A 22476-nucleotide genomic window follows, 5' to 3' on the forward strand; every position below is an offset into this window, starting at 1 on the left:
CCTAGCTATGCCACGTCCTGCATCGCTCAGCAAAGAATATCCCAGCCCCAAATCAGGGATGCCTAATAAGACCTGATAACTTGAGTTTGAGACCTCCAGGACCCACATTGCATAGGCTCCTGCAGTGCCCAGAGACCAGAAGAAGGTGATGGAGGTGCAGGTGGCCATGAGCCACACCTGATGTGGGGGCTAGGTACTGAACTCGGGTCCTCAGGAAGAGCAGCAATCGCTCTTTACATCTGATCCTCTCTCCAGCCCCTGGAGCACATGGCCTGCAGCTCTAGGATAGGATCACAGCCTCCCCTCATGGTGTTGGTGACATATGCAAACCAGCCAGCAGCCTGCAACCCCCCCCCCCAATAGACGGCACATGCTGCTGAGAGCCACATGCTGCTGAGAGCCGGCAAGCCTGGCACACAACAGTTAACCACAGGCCTGGCCAGGTGCCCAACCCAGGCTGCTCCTCAGCCAGTTCCTTTCCTTTATCCCAGTTGCTGGGATAACTTGGTGGGGTGACCAGAAAATACCTAAGACAAAAGTTACCAGGAAAGGCAGAGCCTTGTTTTCATGGTGGCTTTGGGCCCAAGCAACTTCCTTCTCCCAGGGACTTCGGAGTTGGTGCCCTTCCTGCCAACAAGAGGGAAGCCGGTGTCCCCGGGAGAGCCTGGAGCAGGTGCCGAGAAGGGCGCTGAGCTTGCAGAAGACCTCCCCCGCTTCTTGCTGAGGTGTCTGGGTAACACACAGGGGCCAAAATGTTGGATGGCTGCCCAAGGACCCGCTGAGGCACAGATTCTTCAGAGTCCCTTACTGAGAGCCATGCCTGCGTCTGTGGGACCCACATTCCTCGGGGAACAGACACTGAAAATGGAGAGCTGTGTGAGCTGAGGGTGAGTACCGCACAGATACAGGGGGGATTCCACAGGGGGTGGCTGAAAAGACCCATCAAGTCAAGTACCTCCAGGAGACCTCAGAGGACAATGGAAATTCTCCTTTGAAATCGGAAAGAAAGTGAGTTGCCCAGATTTGGTTTAGAATGTGCAAAGGCCCTGAGGTTAAACTAGGAACGGACCCTCCTCTTCTTCCTTTTCCCCTCCCCTCCCCCTCTCCCTTTCTTCTGCCTTTTTGAGGCAGGGTCTCATGTAATCCAGGCTGGCCTTAGTATGCTGTGCTAACCCAGACTGGTGTTGGACTACTGCTTCTCCAGCATCCACATCCTGAACACCACCCCACCCCCCCCCCAGCCCGTTGGTGTTCACCGCCCCACCCCCACCCCACCCCCTTGGTGTTTATGAGATAGTCTCATGTAGCCCTGACTGACCTTGAATTCACCGAGTATGTAAGGATGACTTTGAACTCCTGATCCTTCTGACTCATGGCATCATAGGCAGGTTTTGATGTGCTGAGGGCAGTCAGGGTCTGGTGTGTGCTAGGCAAGCACCCCACGTGCTGCGGCTACAGGTGTGCGCCACCGGGCCTTTAGCACATATTAATGTTCCATATAAACAGCATACAACATACTATAGTGCACATACCTCTATCTATAGACATGTACCCATCAAGCACTCTCTCTGTGTTTGGTGCCTTGCAAATTCATATGTTCTCAGTGCCTAGCGTACTCCTGTCGCCATGGCTATATGGACATGTTTCATTGTCGACCCATGCTGCTGCCTGACAGAACACTTATGTTGCTCTCAATTCACAGAAGACGGCGGTTGCCTGGACCTTCCACGCTCCAGGAAGACCATGGAGGAGCCTGTGCTCATGCCTCGAGCGGACACACAGGTTCAGTGTCACTGGGATGGACTGGGAGGTGGGGAAACCTAGACACGTCCAGAGAAATCTCCTCCCTCCCCTGCCCTCATGTCTGCTCTCCTTCCCCATCCCGTCTCCACGGAGAGTCAGTCAGTCTCGCACGGTGCTTCTCAGCCCTCGATAACGCTGTGGCCCTTTAATACGGCTCCTGCTGTGATGACCCCAACCATAAAATTACTGTCACTGCTGCTTCATAACTGTCATTTTTCCACTGTTATGAATCAGAATGTAAATATTTTTTGGAGGTAGAGGTTTGTCTAAGGGGTCATGACCCTTAGATAGAGAACTTCTAGTCTAAGGTCTTATGCAGGATAGAAACCAGACTACCTCTGAGCCAGCCACACTGGAGCATTCTAGGTCCCTGAACCACGCCCCCAGCCCCTCAGTGGGATTCTGGGCGGGGCTCCACCTCTGAGCCACGCCCCCAGCTTTCCACTCACTTGTTCCTAGCACTCCTGTTCTGGACAACCATAAACGTCTGCAGACATTGATGCATTCTGGGGCGGCATAGTGCTCCAGACAACCATCTTGTGTAATTTTCACGGTACATGAACACTGGATTATGAGAGGCACAGAGAGGGTGGCATGCAGTGGAGTCTCTACCAAATGCCAGGGCTACACATGGTTCCCAGAAACCCTAGCCTCCCTCTGCACACCTGGGCTCAGGCTCAACTTACACAGAGGCCCCAGGGGAGCCAGGTGTTGGAAAGATTGTCTGGTCCCTGGGCTCCAGCGCCCAGTGCTGCGAACCACAGTTGCTGTGGTAACCACTGAAGCTTCCATGAGAAGCTGGAAGCAGACTCTAGTGCCTGAAGAAGGCAACAACATCCAGCAACACTGGGAAAGCCGCCCTGCCACATCCTGTTAGCACTTCAGACAAAGAGTGGAAGACAGCATCCAGGCATCCCGGAAGGAATGATGGGGTGACCGAGGGGCCACAGAGCCTGAGATACGCTCCCTCTTCCGGATGGCCGTGCCTGGCCAGCCTCCGAGGGGGTGAGGTCCATGGGTCTCAGGCCCTTTCCTGGGGAAGAACCATCCAGGTGGATGGGAAGCATGAGTGTGGGCCCCCTCAGCCCTGGCACCCGCCAGCGGCTTCTCCGGGGTCAGGCGGGCTCCCTACCAGCACCGTCTTCCAGCAGCAGCGTGGCCATCTTCATCAGCTCTGCCATCGCAGGTAAGAGCAGGAGACAAGTGGACACCCTTGATGGCGGGCGCCTATGTCTCATAGGGTCCTCCAAGAGATGCGAGTGAATAGATCCGGGCTGGTGACCCCCATAAGAGCCCTGTCTAGGGTCTTCCTGGGTCCTCTGCTTTCTTCTCCATCATATGAACACTTGAATACAGTTGCTGTGAGTGGCCTGATATTGCAACCAATGGTCACAAGGGATGTCCTGTGTGCGCGACTCTATGCTTTGTCTCGTGTATGTCTGGCGGTTGCTGGAGGAGGAACCCAGCATCTCACACACGCTTGACAAGAGCCAGGGTGGGAACTTACACGCAGGCAAGGGGCTTCATGTCTGCCCCACAAATGCTCTACTGAGCCACACCCCTAACCTCCTGCCCAAGCGTTTCGTTTTTGATTATTCAATTTTCTTTGATGCTGTTGTTTTGGGGACTAAACCCAGTTTATGCTAGGCAAGCACTCTACTAATGAGCTACATTCCCAGACCCTCCCTTGTTTTTATACATTTATTTATTTATTTATTTTATAAAGATTTATTTATTTGTTATGTACACAGAAGAGGATGCCAGATCTCATTGCAGATGGTTGTGAGCCACCATGTGGGTGCTGGGAATTGAACTCAGGACCTCTGGAAGAGCAGGCAGTGCTCTTAACCTCTGAGCCATCTCTCCAGCCCCTTATACATTTATTTATGTGTGTGGGGTGCACGCGAGCCATGCACAGAGGGCAACTGTCAGGAGTCGGTTCTCTCCTCCCACCAGGTGGGTCCCCAGAATTGAACTTGCAGCTTCAGGCTTGATGGCAAGCTCCTTCACACAATGAGCCATCTCAATAGCCCCATGTTTTAAATTGTATGTCGGTTCTCCCTCTGACCAAGTGAAGAGCTTTGAGACAGTACCAGCTGCATACAGCTGCATCCATGTTCTTCACATTAAATAAAACTACACATGCAATGCCTGATCTGCATTAGCTCCCAATGTCCATTATGGAGTTACTGTTACAATCAGCTGCATGCTCCAGGCTGAATCCACTGAGCACACAGCACTGTCACTGAGTATGGTACACCAGAGGGCACCGATGTACAAGGGCCCATTTTCTCACCTTGATACAAAGGAGCGTCTTCAAGTACAAAGCTTACCCTCAAATCTGCTCAAGTTGCTACAAGACAGGCACTTTGGGTGTTATCGGTTTTTCCTTCTATTGTGGAGTATATTCAATTTTTATTTTATTTATTCACTTTTTTTAAAAATATTTTTTTCGAGACAAGATTTCTCTGTGTAGTCCTGGCTGTCGGAAGTCACTCTATAGACCAGGCTGACTTGAACTCAGAGATCCACCTGCCTCTGCCTCCCAAGTGGTGGGATTAAAGGTGTGCGCCGCCGCCCTGTTTAATTCTTCGGTAATGGCTGTGTGGCAAGTGGCTGATGACACTGTTGATTCATTATTGTCTGCCACATGGATTGCATTTTTTCCTTGATCTGTTGGCTTCTTAGTGCTGGGGACTGAACTTGGAGTCCCCAACCACACTCTGCATGTGCATGCAAAGTTCAGACGGTGGAGCCGTGTCCTTTAGATGTGTCCCTCATGCTTAGCAAGGCTTGGGCCTGAACTTCTATCTGATGAGAATTTTATGAACACATCCAAATACCCTATAAAATTGAAAAAACAGATTGGGAAAGGGACAAGTGTGTGGGAGACAGATCCCAGACTCCCATTCTGGACAGCTCCCAAGTCAGAATCTGAATATGTATTTTGAGTCACTCACTTTGGGTTGTGGTAGAACCACTGCCTAGAATCCCAGTGAGGGGCTGGGGGCGTGGTCAGGGTGGAGCCCCGCCTAGAATCCCAGTGAGGGGCTGGGGGCGTGGTCAGGGTGGAGCCCCGCCTAGAATCCCAGTGAGGGGCTGGGGGCGTGGTCAGGGGTGGAGCCCCGCCTAGGATCCCAGTGAGGGCTGGGGGCGTGGTCAGGGTGGAGCCCCGCCTAGAATCCCAGTGAGGGGCTGGGGGCGTGGTCAGGGTGGAGCCCTATCTAGAATCCCCAGTGAGGGGCTGGGGGCGTGGTCAGGGTGGAGCCCCGCCTAGAATCCCAGTGAGGGGCTGGGGGCGTGGCTCCATCCCCTGTCAGCACAGCAAACACACCTGGTTCACTCTGCATTCCAGAGGAACTGGAAATAATCCTTTAGTGTGTTAGAAGCAGAGCCTGGAGTGGCTCAGCATGTACTTGCATGTGACCTTGTTCATCTCACTTGTAATTAGCTGAGAAGACTGTCTGTGTTGGGTGGATTCCCTTGTTTTGTTTTGTTACAAGGGGTGAAACCCAGGGCCTCTATCGTGCTGGGTCTGAGAGAGTAGAATAAGCCAAATGTGACTGAATCATTTGTCTCCCGTTGGGTAGGAGGACAGCCTTCATTATTTTACACAACCACATGGAGCTGGAGAGCAGTGAACAGGGCCTCCTGTGTGCTGGGTCCAGAGGGCCCCTCCACTGTGCTTCCTGCCCAACACACCTACATTTTATCTGGCTGCCCTGACTTAGCCTGGGCTCATCCTGCTGGGCTGGGCCTGAGGGTGTCTTGGGCTGTAATATTTATGGAGCTCACACGGGCGACTCCAGGTGATCCAGGGTGGCTGGTTTCTTTGGTTTGACTCCATGTAATTTTTAGATTTCACTAATTTTTGTTTGTTTGTTGTTGTTTGTTTGTTTTTCGAGACAGGGTTTCTCTGTGTAGCTTTGCGCCTTTCCTGGAACTCTCTTTGTAGACCAGGCTGGCCTCGAACTCACAGAGATCCGCCTGCCTCTGCCTCCCAAGTGCTGGGATTAAAGGCGTGCGCCACCACCACCCGGCTCAATCATTTTTTGTGTGTGGTCTTTCTGGGGAGAGAATTAATTATGTGTGCACCAGGACAGCACACATTTGTGGAGGTCAGAGGACAACTTTCGAGATCAGTTGTTTCCTTGTGTCCTGGGGGCAGGTGGGCAGGTTTGGCAGCAAGCCCCTTTACTGCTGAGCCATCTTGCTGGCCCTTCTTCTTCTTCTTCTTCTCCTCCTCCTCCTCCTCCTCCTCCTCCTTCATCTTCGTCTTCTTCTTCCTTCTCCACTTCTCTTCTTCTTCCGTATTTTTTTGTTATTTAGGAGTCCAACCTCGCAGTGGTCTGATGAGACATAGAGCTCAGTGGGGGTGGGGAGACGTCTGGAATCTTCCCTCTAACACGCTCCTGGCTGTGCCTTGCAGATATGGACGCAGAGCGAGAAGCCCTGCAGTGCACCGCCTACCCTGAAGTGCAGAGCTTCTGTCGGAAACACGGCTTGACGTTCGAGGTAAGCGCCATGGTCACTCAGGAGTCACGCCACCCCTTGTCATCTGTTTGGTACTTTAGCTCTGGGTCTCAAAACTCAAAATGTTTTTTGTTTTGTCTTTTGAGACAAGGTCTCATTTAGCCCAGGTTGGACTTGAACTCACTGATTAGCTGAGGATGACCTTGAATTCATAATCCACTACCTTCACCTCCCAAGTGATAGGGTGACAGGTTTGTGCCACCAAGCCATTTATGCAGTGATGTGGATGGACCTGGGATTCATGTGTGCTAGGCAGGCACTCTACCAACCCACCTGTAAACAATGTACCAACTGAGCTACCTCTCCAAGAGATCCGCCTGCCTCTGCCTCCTGAGTGCTGGGATTAAAGGCATGTGCCACTGTGGGGTCCCTACAAATGCCACAGCCAGCAGAGAAGCCATCTTCGAGAGGCAAGAAGGAAATCCGGTTCAGCAAGAAAGACTTAGTTAGCTGGGCTGGATCAGACTTCCAGAGTCTGGCCCCAGGCAGTTTATTTCAGGCATATTTAAGTACAGTACAGCTTTGAAAAAGTTTCCTGGTGACAATTGTCCCAGTCCCATGTGCACAACAAAGCTTAAAGAATGACTACACCAAAACTCTTTTGTGAAATACACGTGACCTCCACCACAAAGATGGGTTCTATAGCTTAAGGGCCCAGGATCTGCTGTGGTCTCTGACAAAGATAGAGGTCAGCAGGCTGTGACGTCCACGTGACATCTCCCCTAAGGGTGGGTTCTAGTGACCGAGAAACAAAGATGAAGGTCTAGGAGGGAGAGTCTGGGATAAGCATTCTGGGTTCTGGCTCTACAGATAGCAAAGGTCACTAGGTCATTAAACAGCCGCCTCTACCAGCCTTCTCAGTGGAAAACAGGTATTCATTTCCTCCTTTGAGGAGACAACCCAGCGTGATTACATTCCTGGTTTCTCCAGCGTGTGTGTGAGCACTCATGCCCTTTACATGCCACCAGGCCAGCTGTCCTACTCACTTTTTAAGCAAGATTTATTGAATGATTTTATGCAATTGGATGTTTGTCTGCATGTAAGTCTATGTCCTCATGTGTGCAATACCTGTGGAGGCCAGAAGAGGGCGTCAGAGTCTCTGGACCAGAAGTTTCAGACAGTTGTGAGCTGCCATGTGGGTTCTAGGAACTGAACCTGGGTCCTCTGCAAGAGCAGTCAGTACTCTTAATTTCTGAGCCATCTCTCCAGCCCCGTACTTTTTTAACAAGAAACCACCTTCTTGCTCTACATTGCTCTCCCCATCTCCTCATCAGTGTTCCTGTATATGTGTGTGTGTGCATGTATGTGCATACATGTGGAGACCAGATGTCACTTTTGGGTTTCATTCCCCAGGTGCCATCCATTTAGGTTTTAGAGACAGCATCTCCCTCTGGCCTAGAGCTCGCCTAGCTGGCTACCTGATATCCAGCCCTGGGGTCCTCAGCTCTAGTACTGCAGAATGAATCACTGAGCCTGGCTTTTGCATGAGGTCATGGAATGGAACTCAGGGCCTCGTGCTACAGACAAGCATCTTAGAGATCTCCATCACCCAGCCCCTCTCCACACTTTTTGGAAACAAAGTCTGCCCTGTACTACTGACCCTCCCACCTCAGTGTCCAAACCACTTGGAGGCTGTCCTTTGCCACCACACCCAGCTCCCTTGTGTGTGCGCATGTGTGTGTGCATGCGTGCATATGTGTGTGTGTGTGTGTGTGTGTGTGTGTGTGTGTGTGTGTTTTGTTTTTTGAGACAGGGTTTCTCTGTGTAGCTCTGGCTGTCCTGGATCTCGCTCTGTAGACCAGGCTGGCCTCAAACTCACAGAAATCCACCTGCCTCTGCCTCCCGAGTGCTGGGATTAAAGGTCTGCACCACCACCACCAAGCGAGCCAGCCTCATTTTTGTTGTTGCTCTTATTCCTTTTTTTTTTTTTTTTTGCCAGAGCTGAGGACCAAACCAGGGCCTTGCGCTTGCTAGGCAAGCGCTCTACCACTGAGCTAAATCCCCAACTCCTTTGTTCCTAAATTTTATGTGTGAATTCATACAAAACATTCCAGACCAGTGTTTCTTAATCCCGGTCCTCCTCTTCATCCTGGTTAATCTGGAAGTGACACAGGAAAGCAGCGCTCTCTCTCTCTCTCTCTCTCTCTCTCTCTCTCTCTCTCTCTCTCTCTGTTTCTCAAGGCAAGGTTTCTCTGTGTAACAATTCTGGCTAGCCAGGAACTCGCTCTGTAGACCAGGCCGGCCTCAAGTCCGCCTGCCTCTGCTCCCCAAGTGTGAGGTTAAAGGCAAGTGCCACCCGGCCTGGTTCATAGCTCTCCTTGTGGTTGGCAACGGTTGGCCCCAGAGACTGTCACCCTGCAAATGCCCTTTGGGGAAAGGCACCTGACAGTGGCAGTGATCACGTTTTTGAGCCATTCGATGCTCACATCCCTCCACCAAGATTCCCCGTTTCCAGTTTGCCTTGATTCTCTCCTGGAGGAAGTGCTTGGAACTGGCAGCATCCGTGACTCCTGACTTCTCCAGGGTGCAGTCAAGGGTGAATTCCAACAGCAGCCTCATGGTTTTGGCCCCATTCCCCACAAGCTTTCCTATGGTGCCATGGTGGCAGAGGGGGCAGAAAGCCCAACTCATTCTTTTCTTTTTTTGTTTGTTTTTTGTTTTTTTCGAGACAGGGTTTCTCTGTGTAGCTTTGCGCCTTTCCTGGAACTCGCTTTGGAGACCAGACTGGCCTGGAACTCACAAAGATCCACCTGCCTCTGCCTCCCAAGTGCTGGGATTAAAGGCGTGCGCCACCACCGCCGCCGCCGCCACCTGGCCCCAACTCATTCTTGATAGACTCCTGAGAGAAGACTAGGCTTCCCTTGAAAGCTTGAAGGTCTGAGTTCTGATCCCCAGTTCCCACATAGAAGCTGGGGGCAGTGGCATGTGACTGTAATCTGAACATGGGGGTCAGGGCAGAGATAGGCACCACCCCAGAGCTTGATGGTCATGCAGTCCAGTCTGAGAGACCCTGTCTCAAAAACCAAGATGGGGAGGAACAAAGGAAGACACCAGACATCGTTGACCTTGGCGTCCACATGCACATGCACACCTCTGTGCACACACATGCATGAACATGTACACACATATATCACAGAGAGAAATAAAGGGGCCAGAAGGATGACTCGGTGGTCAAAAGGGCTTCTGCTGTTGGATCAGACCTGAGTTTGGTTCCCAGCACCCACATTAGGTAACCCACAACCACCTGTAACTCCAGTTCCAGGAGATCCAGTGTCCTCTTCTGGTCTCTGAGGGTATTGCACACATGTGCACAGACACACTCACATGTTTACATTATGTGTATACATATTTATAGAAATAATAACACATGCAGCCCAGCTATGGTGGTGCATACCTTTAATCCCGGTACTTGGGAGACAGAGGCAGTCGGAACTCTGTGAGTTCGATGCCAGCCTGGTCTACAGAGCAAGTTCCAGGACAGCCAGGGCTATACAGAGAAACCCTGTCTTTACCCCTCTTACCCCCACCCCCAAAATAGCATTTTTTTAAAAAGGAAATAAAGAAGGAGCTGGGTTTGGAATCCCACTGTTCCTGTCACTGCTTAAGAGACAGAATTCAAGCACAGGGACAAGAGGACAATGAGTCTAGGAAGAGCTTGAGCGCAGAGTTCAAGGCCAGCCTGGGAAACAGGGAGATGCTGTCTCAAAATAAGTAAATAAAATAAAATAAACAGGCCATGAGGGTATAGCTCAGGGGTAGAGCATTTACCTCACAAGTGTGAGGTCCCTGGAGTCCGTCCCCAGCACCACCAGAACAAAACAGTGACAGAAGAAAATCACACACTGAGGGCTCACTAAAGCCCTGTGCTTGTCCTTTTAACACCCTCACTGGTGCACCAGGCAGATGGCACAAGTGCCTGGCTAGCTGGGGGCCGGGGGACTGGGGGGCTGGGGGCTGCACGCTCACCACCTCCCCCGCGGGATCCCCTCAGCCTCTGTTGCTGTTGCTGTAGTTGATCGGGATTTGCACCTCTCTCTCCGGGCTACAGAATTTACAAAGGTGGACTCAGCTCCCTGTACCCTTTGTCTTCCTGCCAGGCCAGCCTTCCCTGGGCCAGTGCAGCCCGCTGCCATTCAGCCCAGCTCGCAACCCCCTCCCCCCACCTCCCCCAGCTCTTCTGCCAGCCAGTGGCAGAGGTGGACCTGGTGTGTGGTTGCTAAGGAGAATTGGCTGGGTCACTTCCTGCTGGCCTCAATACCCTCCGTCACAAAGCATGCTTCCAGCAAGCTTGGACACGCTCTCCTTTAAAAAGAACAAGCGAGAAACAGCCAGCTTCCTACAGAGCTTTTCAATTGTTGAAACAGGGTCTCGAGAAATCCAGGCTGACACTGACCTTGCTGTGTAGCTAAGGAAGACATTGAGCTCTGGATCCCTCTGCTTCCAAGCAGAGGCATAAAAGGCATGCCCCAGGCCCAGCTGCTAGACCGTACTGGGCATCAAACTCAGGGCTCTGTGCAGCCAGGTGGGCCCTCTACCAACCAAGGCTCAGCTTCAGCCCTACCAAGCCTGTTTCTGGTTTTCTGTTTTGTTTTGAATTTATTTTTAATTTTTTTTCTGTTTTGGTTTTTTAAGGTTTATTATTTTTATTTATGTTTTTTTGTCAAGTGTGTGCAGGTGTCTGAGAGGGCTTTGGATCCCCAGAGCTGGAGTTCCAAGCTGTTGTGAGATACCCAGTGAGTTCTGGGAAATGAATTCAGATCTCTGAAGGAGCAGCAAGCGCTCACAACTACCAAGACAGCCCTCCAGCCCCACAAACCTGTTTTTGTTTGTTTGTTTGTTTGTTTTGGTTTGGTTTTGGGTTTTTGGTTTTTCAAGACAGGGTTTCTCTGTAGTTTTGGAGCCTGTCCTGGACTAGCTCTGTAGACCAGGCTGACCTCAAACTCACAGAGATCCGCCTGCCTCTGCCTCCCAAGTGCTGGGATTACAGGCATGCGCCACCACCACCCGGCCACAAACTTGTTTTTAAGGAAACCTTTCTCTTCTCTTCTCTTCCCTTCCCTTCGTCCTTGAGGCAGGGTCTCTATGCAGCTCAGACAGGCCTTGGACTCAAAATCCTTGCTCCTGCTTCAGCATCTGGAGCCCAAGGTCCTTCCTTGCAGTTCATGACCACGAGCTTCTGAGAGAGGAACAACCGTGAATCCTGAAGATACCCAAAGATGTCCCTCAGTGTGATCTACTCTTTTCTTTTCTCATAATTGCATAATTTTCTTCTTTTTTAACTTTTTCTTTCTTTTTTAAAACTGTGCATTGGTGTTTTGCCTGCATATGTGCCAGTACGAAAGTGTCAGGTCCATTGGAACTTGAGTTACAGACAGCTGTGAGCTGCCATGTGGGTGCTCGGAATTGAACCTGGGTCTTCTGGAAGAGCAGTCAATGCCTTTAATCTCTGAGCCATCTCTCCAGTCCCTCTTTTTAAAATTTTCCAAACAGGGTTTCTCTGTGTAGCCCTGGCTGTCCTGGAACTTGCTGTGTAGCCCAGGCTGTCCTGGAACTTGCTGTGTAGCCCAGGCTGTCCTGGAACTTGCTGTGTAGCCCAGGCTGGCCTTGAACTCAGAGAGACCCCCTGCCTCGGTCTCCCAGTGCTGGGATTACAGGGGTGCGCCCCTTTTGTTCTTTGATTCTGCTGCAGAATAGAATCCAGGGATCGATTGTGCGCATTATGCAAACCATCTTGCCACATACCACACCTCACTGGGGGATTCTAGGCAACCATCCTCCCACTTAGCTACCTCCCTAGCCTCAGATTTGTCTAAACTAGAATCCCCCTGGAACAGATCAACAAAACTGGTTGGGAGAAACTTCTTCAGTCAAATGAAATTATAGAACAAGTCAGTTATCAGAAACCTCACCCTTCTATTCCCAGGTGGTTGATCTGAGGTGGGGTGTCCCGAACACACAGGCCACTGACCACTTGACCACAGAACTCTGCTTAGAAGAACTTGAACGCTGCCAGAAAACATCCATCGGACCAGCCTTTGTGGTGAGTGTGTCGGGGAAGGTGGAGGTGCCCTTGTTCTGTCTTCCATCACAGGAATGTGGTCCCTGGCAGCTACCCAAACAGAGGAGAGAGAGAAGTGGGTGGCATTTTAGCAAATATCCCAGTCCCCATAAACCGGTCGTGACAGACATAACTAATCAATAACAGTACTTACATGCTCTTCAGAAATAGCTGGAAGCCAGGCATTAGTAATCAAATGCAGTAGTAAGTGAGCTGGAGAGTATAACACTGACTGGGGAGGGTGTCTTTTGGGCCGTTCTGAAATTCCCTCACTCTTCCCACCTGGTCCACTTTACATCTGTGAAACTTTGGGATTCTGGAAAACAAGAGAGGAAGTAGAAACCCACATCCTTTCTCTGCCTCCAGGTTTCTGTTGGTCTGGAACACACACCTGTACCTCCTCTGTCACCAAAATAATCCCCAAGCTGGTCTGTATTTCCAGTACCCATAAGGTGGGGGCAGGAAGATATGGAGTTCAAGGTCATCCTTGGCTACCAAGTTACAGACCCTGTCTCAAAAAATGACAATAAAAAAAAAAAAAAGTAAAGTATGGGGGCTGGGGATTTAGCTCAGTGGTAGAACGCTTGCCTAGCAAGCGCAAGGCCCTGGGTTTGATCCTAGCTCCAGAAAAAAAGAAAGAAAGAAAAGTATGCAGGATGCCAGGAGGTGGTGGCACACACCTTTAACCCCAGCACTCGGGAGGCAGAGCCAGGTGGATCTCTGTGAGTTCGAGGCCAGCCTGGGCTACCATGTGAGTTCCAGGAAAGTCACAAAGCTACACTGAGAAACCCTGTCTCGAAAAACCAAAAAGAAAAAAAAAAGAAAGAAAAGTAAGCTGGGTGGTGGGTGGCACATGCCTTTAATCCCAGCACTCGGGAGGCAGAGGCAGGCAGATCTCTGTGAGTTTGAGGTCAGCCTGGTCTACAGAGTGAGATCCAGGACAGGCTCCCAAAGCTACACAAAGAAACCCTGTCACAAAAAAACCAAACCACCAACAACAACAAAAACCTAACCCCCCTCAAAAAAAAAAAACCCAAAAAGAAAAACAAACAAAAACAAACAAACAAACACAAACCAAGCTGGGAATACCCAGCACTCGGGAGGCAGAGGCAGGTGAATCTCTGTGAGTTTGAGGTCAGCCTGGTCTACAGAGCGAGACAAACAAACAAACACCCCTCAGACCCAGCAGAAAAGCCTGTGCTGCTTTTGCAGAGGTCCCCAGTTCAGTTTCCAGCACCCATGTCAGGCTGCTCACAACTGTTAATAACTCCAGCTCCCAGGAGTCTGGTGCCCTCTTTTGGCCTCTGAGGACACTGCACTCATGTGCATATACCCACTCACAGGCTCACTCATGAATAAAAAACCTCACTGTCCACAGGAAGAGCTGCATACCCTGTGCAGCAACATTCACATTGCCCTGATCACGGTGAGTGTGTTGGCAGCACGGATTAGCATTCACCCAGATTTCTAGAATGTTCTATAGGCTAGTGTTGCCTCAGCGATGAAGTCTCCATAAAAGAACAAAACAGAAGAAGCTGGAGGTGCAGGCATACACCTGTTGGTGCAACTACTTTGGGAGGCTGAGGGAGGAGGGTTGCTTCAACCCAGGAGTCTTCTGAATATTTTTAAAAGAATGTCTTACTTGACAATTTCTTACCTTTATATAATTTATCTTGATCAAATCCAGCCCCAACTTGGTCTGCCTCCTCCCCTAGATCTCCCAGACATCCCCTCCTCCCACTTTCTTGGCTTTTTTTAAAAATTTTTTTAAGTAACCCGATGAGTCCAGTTAGTATCATCTGAATGCACACAGGTATTCGGCCATCGCAGAGCCTGAGCAGCCTGCCAGAGCCCCTGCCCTTCAAGCAAAGTGACTTCCTTCCCCAGCAGCCATCAACTGCCAATGGGTCCTCAGATCAGGGTGGGGCCTTATAACACCCCCACACTGGGTTTTGTAAGAATGATAAGTGGCATTGGTGACCGGCACTGGTTACTGCACAGATAGGTCGTGGCCACGGCAAAACCCAGTGTCAGTATCAGAGCTTTGTTAGGAGGAAGAGAGGCGGAGGGCAGAAGAACCAGGCCTGGGGGAGACACACGTGCAGAGAGCAGAGAGAGAGAAAGATGGTGGGGGAAGAGAGAGCAGAACAGAGAGAGGGGGTGGGGTCTGAGTCACGGCTCTTTAAGGTGCAGGTGGGCTTACAGAGCTACGCCATGCATGTGCAGATTGCATGACCACGCTGTGCTATGTAATCACCAGTGCACACTGATGATGTAAGACACACGACCCCTTGTCTAGTTCCTGAACTGCCCATGCACAGTCATGCAGCTGGAGCATAGCAGAATCCCAACAGGTTTTAGCTGTCTTGAGCACGTGTAGGTATGGCTGAGCTGTCTTGAGCATATGTAGATATAGCTGCTGTGAGCTCATGCCTTCAAACAGTCATGTATCAAACCCCCCTCAGGTGCCCGCTGTTAGTTATTTTGGCGCTCTTACCCCGCGAGAAACCGTCCCGAACACGACAAGACCACAGAAGAGTTTTTATTAAAAGAGGATAGAGGATGTGACAGGCCTGTGTGAAACACACACGTGGTTATGGAGACAAGAAGAGGGTCATGCAAGATGGCGCCAGCTTTATAAAGGTTGGGCCGCGCATGCGTACAGGAACTCGTGTGGCTACTCCATGCATGCACGTAGATTACAAGGCCGTGCAGGCTTTACGCAACCGTGTAAAGCCACCCAGTCCTAGTCACACGAGATGTTTGACCCGGAAATGGCTATTTTGAACCAGAAATAACTAGGCTGTCCACCGGGAAAGCCCAACCTTGTGGACATGTTGTGATTTCCTATCATTCCTGACTCATTTTCTCTTAAAAAAAGAAAAAAATGTGGATAGATGGGTATGGGGCGCTGTTTCTCTCAAAGACTGCTTCAGGCTGAATGGTGGACGTCGATTGGTTCTTGAAGGGAGATGGGGAGGCTGGCGCCTGAAGTCCTGGGATGAAGTCCTGCAGCTGTCCGTCCTTCATGGTGTGGCTGGTCCTGGGATGAAGTTCTGTCATGCCTTGTCCTGCAGCTGTCCGTCCTTCATGGTGTGGCTGGGACCCTTCTGTCTGACAGGACACTGGTGACATAAAAAGCTTAGAGAAAAGACTCATTATTATTTTGTTTTTGGAGTTGACATTTATCTGAGGTGGATCTGGCCTATCTGGATGGAGACATGTTAAAAAGGTGGCTGTGATGTTTTAGTACTCTGCTTGATTTTTTCCTGAGACAAGCCTTATTCGAGGTGGTTTATTTAAGGCACCTGTTTGTTTTGTTTAGCATTTGGGATACACAGGTGATCAGTTGCTGAGTATTGAAGTGATAGACTGTTATATCCTTACCGCCTGGATATTTTGATGGTCCCTTTTGCCTCCGGCCCTGTGTGGTTCTAGTTGGGAAAGGAAGGTGTGATACCTTATTCCTCTGGAATTGGTGACAAGGCAGTGGATCCTGGTGTCCTCTGGAGCTTGAGAGTGCAAGAGAACTTATTTTTTTTTTTTTAATTAGGGGCAAGGCAGAGAGAGTACATCACAGATAACATGTCTCCTGGCTACAGACTTGGCAGGGAACCCAGAACTCAGCAGGGAAGCGATCGTTTCTTTCCTTCTGGACACCAGAGCCAGTGACTCAGTCCTGGGAGTTTTAGGATGTCACTCCTTTCTATTGCTGGGTACAGAGGACAGCTTTACTTACCTCACCAGATTTAATTGTACTTTCAGAGTTACTTAATGAGAAGGATTTCCAACTAAGATAAGAGCTTATTGTCTCATTTCAAAGTTACCGCCTGTGTTTCTCATGTGCATACAGACAGGGCCACGATCTTTGCCTTGTCCTTAATTCAAAAAATAAGTTCTCTTCACTCTCAAGCTCCAGAGGACACCAGGATCCACTGCCTTGTCACCAATTCCAGAGGAATAAGGTATCACACCTTCCTTTCCCAACTAGGGCCACACAGGGCCGGAGGCAAAAGGGACCATCAAAATATCCAGGCGGTAAGGATATAACAATCTATCACTGTTCAATACTCAGCAACTGATCACCTGTGTATCCTAAATGCTAAACTAACAAAACAAACAGGTGCCTTAAATAAACTACCTTGAATAAGGCTTGTCTCAGGTAAAAATTAAGTAGAGTACTAAAACATCACAGCCACCTTTTTAACATGTCTCCATCTGGACAGGCCAGATCTACCTCAGATGAATGTCAACTCCAAAAATAAAATAATAATGAGTCTTTTCTCTAAGCTTTTATGTCACCAGTGTCCTGTCAGACAGAAGGGTCCCAGCCACACCATGAAGGACGGACAGCTGCAGGACAAGGCATAACAGAACTTCATCCCAGGACCAGCCACACCATGGAGGATGGACAGCTGCAGGACTTCATCCCAGGACTTCAGGAGCCAGCTTCCCATTTCCCCCCAAGAACCAATCGACATCCACCATTCAGCCTGAAGCAGTCTTTGAGAGAAAAGGCGCCCCATACCCACTCATCCACATTTTTTTCATTTTTTAAGAGAAAATGAGTCAGGAATGATAGGAAATCACAACATGTCCACAAGGTTGGGCTTTCCCAGTGGACAGCCTAGTTATTTCTGGTTCAAAATAGCCATTTCCGGGTCAAACATCTCGTGTGACTAGGACTGTGTGGCTTTACATGGTTGCGTAAAGCCTGCACGGCCTTGTAATCTACGTGCATGCATGGAGTAGCCACACGAGTTCCTGTACGCATGCGCGGCCCAACCTTTATAAAGCTGGCGCCATCTTGCATGACCATAACCACGTGTGTGTTTCACACAGGCCTGTCACATCCTCTATCCTCTTTTAATAAAAACTCTTCTGTGGTCTTGTCGTGTTTGGGACGGTTTCTCGCGGGGTAAGAGCGCCAAAATAACTAACACCTGCCCGAGGAGATTTCTCCCAGAGTCCTGGGGAAGATGTTCAAGTGCTGGGGATACTAACCTGAGGATATCAAATGAATCTACTTACAGGAAACTCTTTAGTCCATTCACTTTATTCTTCAAGACAAAATTCTCTCTACACAGCTTCCTCTCTGTCCCTCTCCCCCCTGTCCTCTCAGTCCTGTCTAGTTCTTTCCATCTCGTTCTGTCTTCATTCCTATCTCCATCTTTGCTCCTTTCTCTCTCCTTCGGGTGACCCACCTCCCCGCACATACCCTCCACTTTCTGGGTGGGCAGGGTGAGTCTGCTCAGTGGCGAGGAAACCTGCATCCTAGCTTGAGTGCACCTGGTAAGGAAAAAGCCCTTCTGTTCTGAGCTAATTGTTGGAAGGGAAGTCTGAGGTGCCATTTGGCCTGAGGAAGAAAGGAGGGTCTGAGCTTAATTTGCACAAGATACAAAGCTACTATCTAAAGTCTGCCTTGTCCTCCTGGCGAAGATGGTGTCCCTGTACGGAGGATAACTACCTTAATTCAGGAGACCAGCAGGTTGTCTGGAATTCTGTCTGCCATTTGGCTTTGGATGTTTGAGAGGTAACTCAGATAAAACACACTGTTAGAAGTTCTTAGAAGAAGAATTAATTGGGAAAGCTACCACAGCATATAAGAAAATCATTGCAGGAACAGGCTAAAATGTATTTAAGAGCTAATATCACCAACACTCTTTGAGGCTTGGCTTCTTCCTCTGGAAGAGCCCTGCTTCTTCCAGGTTTTGGCTTTTGCTATAGTCAGCTGAGTTCCTGCTTCATGTTTCTGCGGCCTGTGGCGGTCATGTGTGTCCACAGCCTTCTTCCCGCCCCTCTTCTGTGATGCTCCTGAGCCTTTTGTGCTGATGGAGATGTCCCATTTAGAGCCCATAAGTTGGAGGCCAGCCTGGGCAATATGATGAGCCCTGATCTTGGAGGGAAAAAAAGGAAAAACAAATATCGGAACTGGGCAAGAGCTGAGGCACACCTCTGCCGGTGTGGTAACATTTTGTTATTGTTGTTGTTTTGCTTTTAATTTTTGTTTTTTTTCCGAGACAGGGTTTCTCTGTGGAGCCTTGGCTATCCTGGAACTCACTCTGTAGCCCAGGCTGGCCTCGAACTCACAGATATTCCCTGCCTCTGCCTCCCGAGTGCTGGGGTTACAGGCGTGCGTCACCATGCCTGGTCATGTGTTAACTTTTAACTTCAGTGCCTCTGGTGTCCTCAAACTGTGTCCTGTCCTTCTCTTTGTACTCAACTACCAGGATGTTTTAATTATTATTGCTTTGAAGCATTTTCTCAGGCTGGGGAGAATGCTCAGTGTGTCAAGTGTCTGGTGCACATGCAGGAGTACCCGAGTTCAAATCCTGAGCACCCAGAGGGCAAAGATGGATGGATTCCTGGAACTCACTGAGCAGCCAATCAGTGAGCTCAGGTTCCTAGAGAGAATGTGTCTCAAAAAATAAAGTGTGGACTGGAGAGGTGGCTAAGCAGTACAGCATGCCTGCTATAATCACAGAAGACCCAGCACCTGTAAACCCCCGACCCAAATAGTACGTGAAAGCAGGGTTGATTCCAGCATGGGGGGTGGTGTCCACCAATTGTACAAAATGTTCCCTGAAAGGGAGCACGCAGGTCCCTTTTAAGCTCAGCTAGGGATCTCTAGGAACAGCTAGGTCATCTCAAACAATTGGTTAGGCAGGCTGTAGCTACATTAGTACATTTTTTAAAAGATTTATTTATTTATTATATATACAGAAGAGGGCGCCAGATCTCATTACAGATGGCTGTGAGCCACCATGTGGTTGCTGGGAACTGAACTCAGGACCTCTGGAAGAGCAGCCAGTGCTCTTAACCTCTGAGCCATCTCTCCAGCCCCATTAGTACATTTTTAATTGGTTGTAGTTATAGTTTTACCATTTGGGGGCATACTTGGACAAGGCAGGGTATGTTTTAGGGAGATGACAGGAACTGTCCTTTTTGGTCACTGCCTTGAGGTACTGTGGGCTGGCTCAGGCCTGGTACACACTATCTCCCCCATCTCTGGGTACACGCTATCTCCCTCATCTCTGGGTACCTGCTATCTCCCTCATCTCTGGGTACCTGCTATCTCTCTCATCTCTGGGTACCTGCTATCTCCCTCATCTCTGGGTACCTGCTATCTCTCTCATCTCTGGGTACCTGCTATCTCCCTCATCTCTGGGTACCTGCTATCTCTCTCATCTCTGGGTACACACTATCTCCCTCATCTCTGGGTACCTGCTATCTCCCCCATCTCTGGGTACACGCTATCTCCCTCATCTCTGGGTACCTGCTATCTCCCTCATCTCTGGGTACCTGCTATCTCTCTCATCTCTGGGTACCTGCTATCTCCCTCATCTCTGGGTACCTGCTATCTCCCCCATCTCTGGGTACCTGCTATCTCCCTCATCTCTGGGTACCTGCTATCTCCCTCATCTCTGGGTACCTGCTATCTCCCTCATCTCTGGGTACCTGCTATCTCTCTCATCTCTGGGTACCTGCTATCTCCCTCATCTCTGGGTACCTGCTATCTCCCTCATCTCTGGGTACCTGCTATCTCTCTCATCTCTGGGTACACGCTATCTCTCTCATCTCTGGGTTCATGATATCTCCCTCGTTGTCCTTTTAGGAAACTGAAACTCAGGCCCTCATCAGGGAGCTCACAAATGCCTGTAGCTCTGGCTCCAGGGGATCTGACGCCCCCTTCTGGCCTCTGTGGACACTGCAGCCACAATAGCACACACCCACACATGTAAATAAACTTTAAAAAATTAATAAGTTAGAGAGAGGACTAGAAGTCATATTGCCTCCACATGCACAGACAACATATGTATGCGTACGTGTACACACACACACACACACACACACACACACACACACACACGATGAAAATGCTCTCTTGCTATACTCCCCCCCTTCTAGTTATTTTTCCATGCTCCTAAGTTTCATTTCCCAAAGATCTGACAATCATGTTGAGTTTGCAAAGGAGAACTGGGTTTCATTTTTCCCCTTTGAGAAGGGGTCTCAGGTAACCCAGGATGACCTCAGACTTGCTATGAAGCTGAAACTGGTCATTGACTCGATTCTCCAGCCTCCACCTCCAGTGCAGGGATGGCAGGCCTGTGCCACCAGCCAGTCCAGTTCTGGACATTTATTTATTTATGGGAGTGGAGCACAGGTCTTGGGGTGCATGTGGGGGTCAGTGGACAGCCTGCAGTAATGAATTCTCCGCAGGTGCCTGCCCTGAGGCAGTTTCTAACAGGTCCAGAACAGACGCTACAAGCAGCTGGGGTACTAATCTGAGGGACACCAAATGAATCTAAGCACACCGGGCTCTCTAGTCCATTCACTGCATTCTTCTAAATCAACTCTATCTACACAACTTCTTTCTGTTCTCATACTTAGCTCCTCTCTGCCCCTTCCGGTGCTCCCTCACTATTCTGCCTAGTTCTTTCCAGGTTCTTTGTCCCCCCAAGCATAAATATATGTATATCCATTCATTAACAACTTGTTAGTTCAAACTACAAAGCAGACTCTCAGGGACAAGTATTCTGATAAGAGCCACACTTGGCCAAGACTTGGTCAGCTCAACTGGTGACTGACACCAGCTGTAGATAGATTGTAAAAAGTTCTGGGTGTCTCTTAAAGGAGAGCTACAAGGGTAGAAGGGAACGAGGGAAGAAACCAATGAGATATTTAAGGAAAAGGCAAAGAATACGAGTACTATTTTATGTGATTAATAATATCCAGACTGGGCTGGGCAGTGGTGGCACATGCCTTTAATCCCAGCCCTCAGGAGGCAGAGGCAAGCGGATCTCTATGAGTTCAAGGCCAGCCTGGTCTACAAAGCGAGTTTCAGGAAAGGTTCCAAACCCTGTTTCATAAAAATTTTAAAAATTAACTAATTAATTAATTAACTAATTAATTAAAACTAATTAATTAATCCAGACATGGTTAGTCAGTTAACAGCCTTTTTCTGTTAGTCACCTGAATCTCAGGACCTACCTATACGTAATTAGTCTACTGAGTCTAAAATCTTGCATTAAAAACAGGTGTAGAAATAAATACAAAGTGTTAATTGTTATTTGTATCAGAGTGGGGGAGGTGCTGGTGGAGGAGGCTTAGGGCAACATGGGTGCTATCGAGCTCTTGAAGGACTGAGCTACACCAAGGCCAGACACCTGCACTATCACTTCTGGCTCACTGTAATTCTTCTGAAGGGTTTTGATCAACAAGGCCAGGCACCTGCAATTCCACTCTGCGAAAGTTCCATAAGGACACTTCCTTTGGCCAATTTACCTTGTCAGTGGCTAAGGATGGAAAACAAGACCTCTAAGTGTCTACAGTCCACATGGAACAATAGACCTAGTTATGAAGCATACTTTAGTATGTTTCTATTCATAAAAATTGTACAGTTAAATAAGAAACCATCTTGTAGACTATCCACAATTATGTGTGCCCATAAGATTGAGATGCAATCATGAGATTACATATACACTAACATGGAGATGCATGGTAAATAGGGAGACTCATGGCTGTTATTCCACAGTTTACAATAAGAGACAGCCAGTTCATTCAAAAGGCAGTAATTCCATAGCGCCTTGGGTAATGGTTTCCTCTAACAGAACCTTAGTTCTGAAAGGCTGACCTTCTGAACACTAGCTGTCACTGCTGTCTGCTCCCAGCAGCTCTATCAGTGACTATAGAGATCCAGCCCCTTGGTAGTCCCTTCCTAGGGTCCCAGAAGAATCTACAACCAGCTGATAATTTAATCTTTGATGACAGGAAATGAATCTATGTACACGAAACTCCTTAGTCCATACACTTCATTATTCTGTGTCAGGTCTAGTCTGCTCTCATGCCTAGCTCCTTTCTTGCCTGATTTCTCTCTACATTTATCTGCGGTCCCCTCTAAGTTCTAACTTACTTCTCTCATCTAGTTCTGCCCCTTCTAGGTTCTCATCCATCTATTTCCTTCCCATCTCAGCTGCTCTCCCATCCCCTTCTCTCTCTTCTTGTGCTTCCCCATCTGGCTCTTCCTCATCTTCCATCTCGTTCCTCTAGTACTCTCTTCTAGTCCTTCAATCTAGTTCTTC

The 22476-nt window shown here is 49.3% G+C and overlaps 1 protein-coding gene across 1 annotated transcript in view; it reads left to right on the forward strand.

Annotated features, from left to right (window-relative positions):
• The first annotated feature begins 531 nt into the window (after positions 1 to 531).
• Positions 532 to 22476, forward strand: part of Nwd1 (NACHT and WD repeat domain containing 1) — an 81929-nt gene continuing 59984 nt past the window's right edge. The window contains exons 1-4 of the mRNA XM_036166433.1: positions 532 to 887; positions 1703 to 1782; positions 6233 to 6318; positions 12260 to 12376. Coding sequence (XP_036022326.1) covers positions 6235 to 6318; positions 12260 to 12376 — 201 coding nt within the window. The 5' untranslated portion in view covers positions 532 to 887; positions 1703 to 1782; positions 6233 to 6234. The remainder of the gene's footprint in view (positions 888 to 1702; positions 1783 to 6232; positions 6319 to 12259; positions 12377 to 22476) is intronic.

This window comes from Onychomys torridus, chromosome 17 (genome assembly GCF_903995425.1).
Source record: "Onychomys torridus chromosome 17, mOncTor1.1, whole genome shotgun sequence".
NCBI classification, from domain to species: domain Eukaryota; kingdom Metazoa; phylum Chordata; class Mammalia; order Rodentia; family Cricetidae; genus Onychomys; species Onychomys torridus.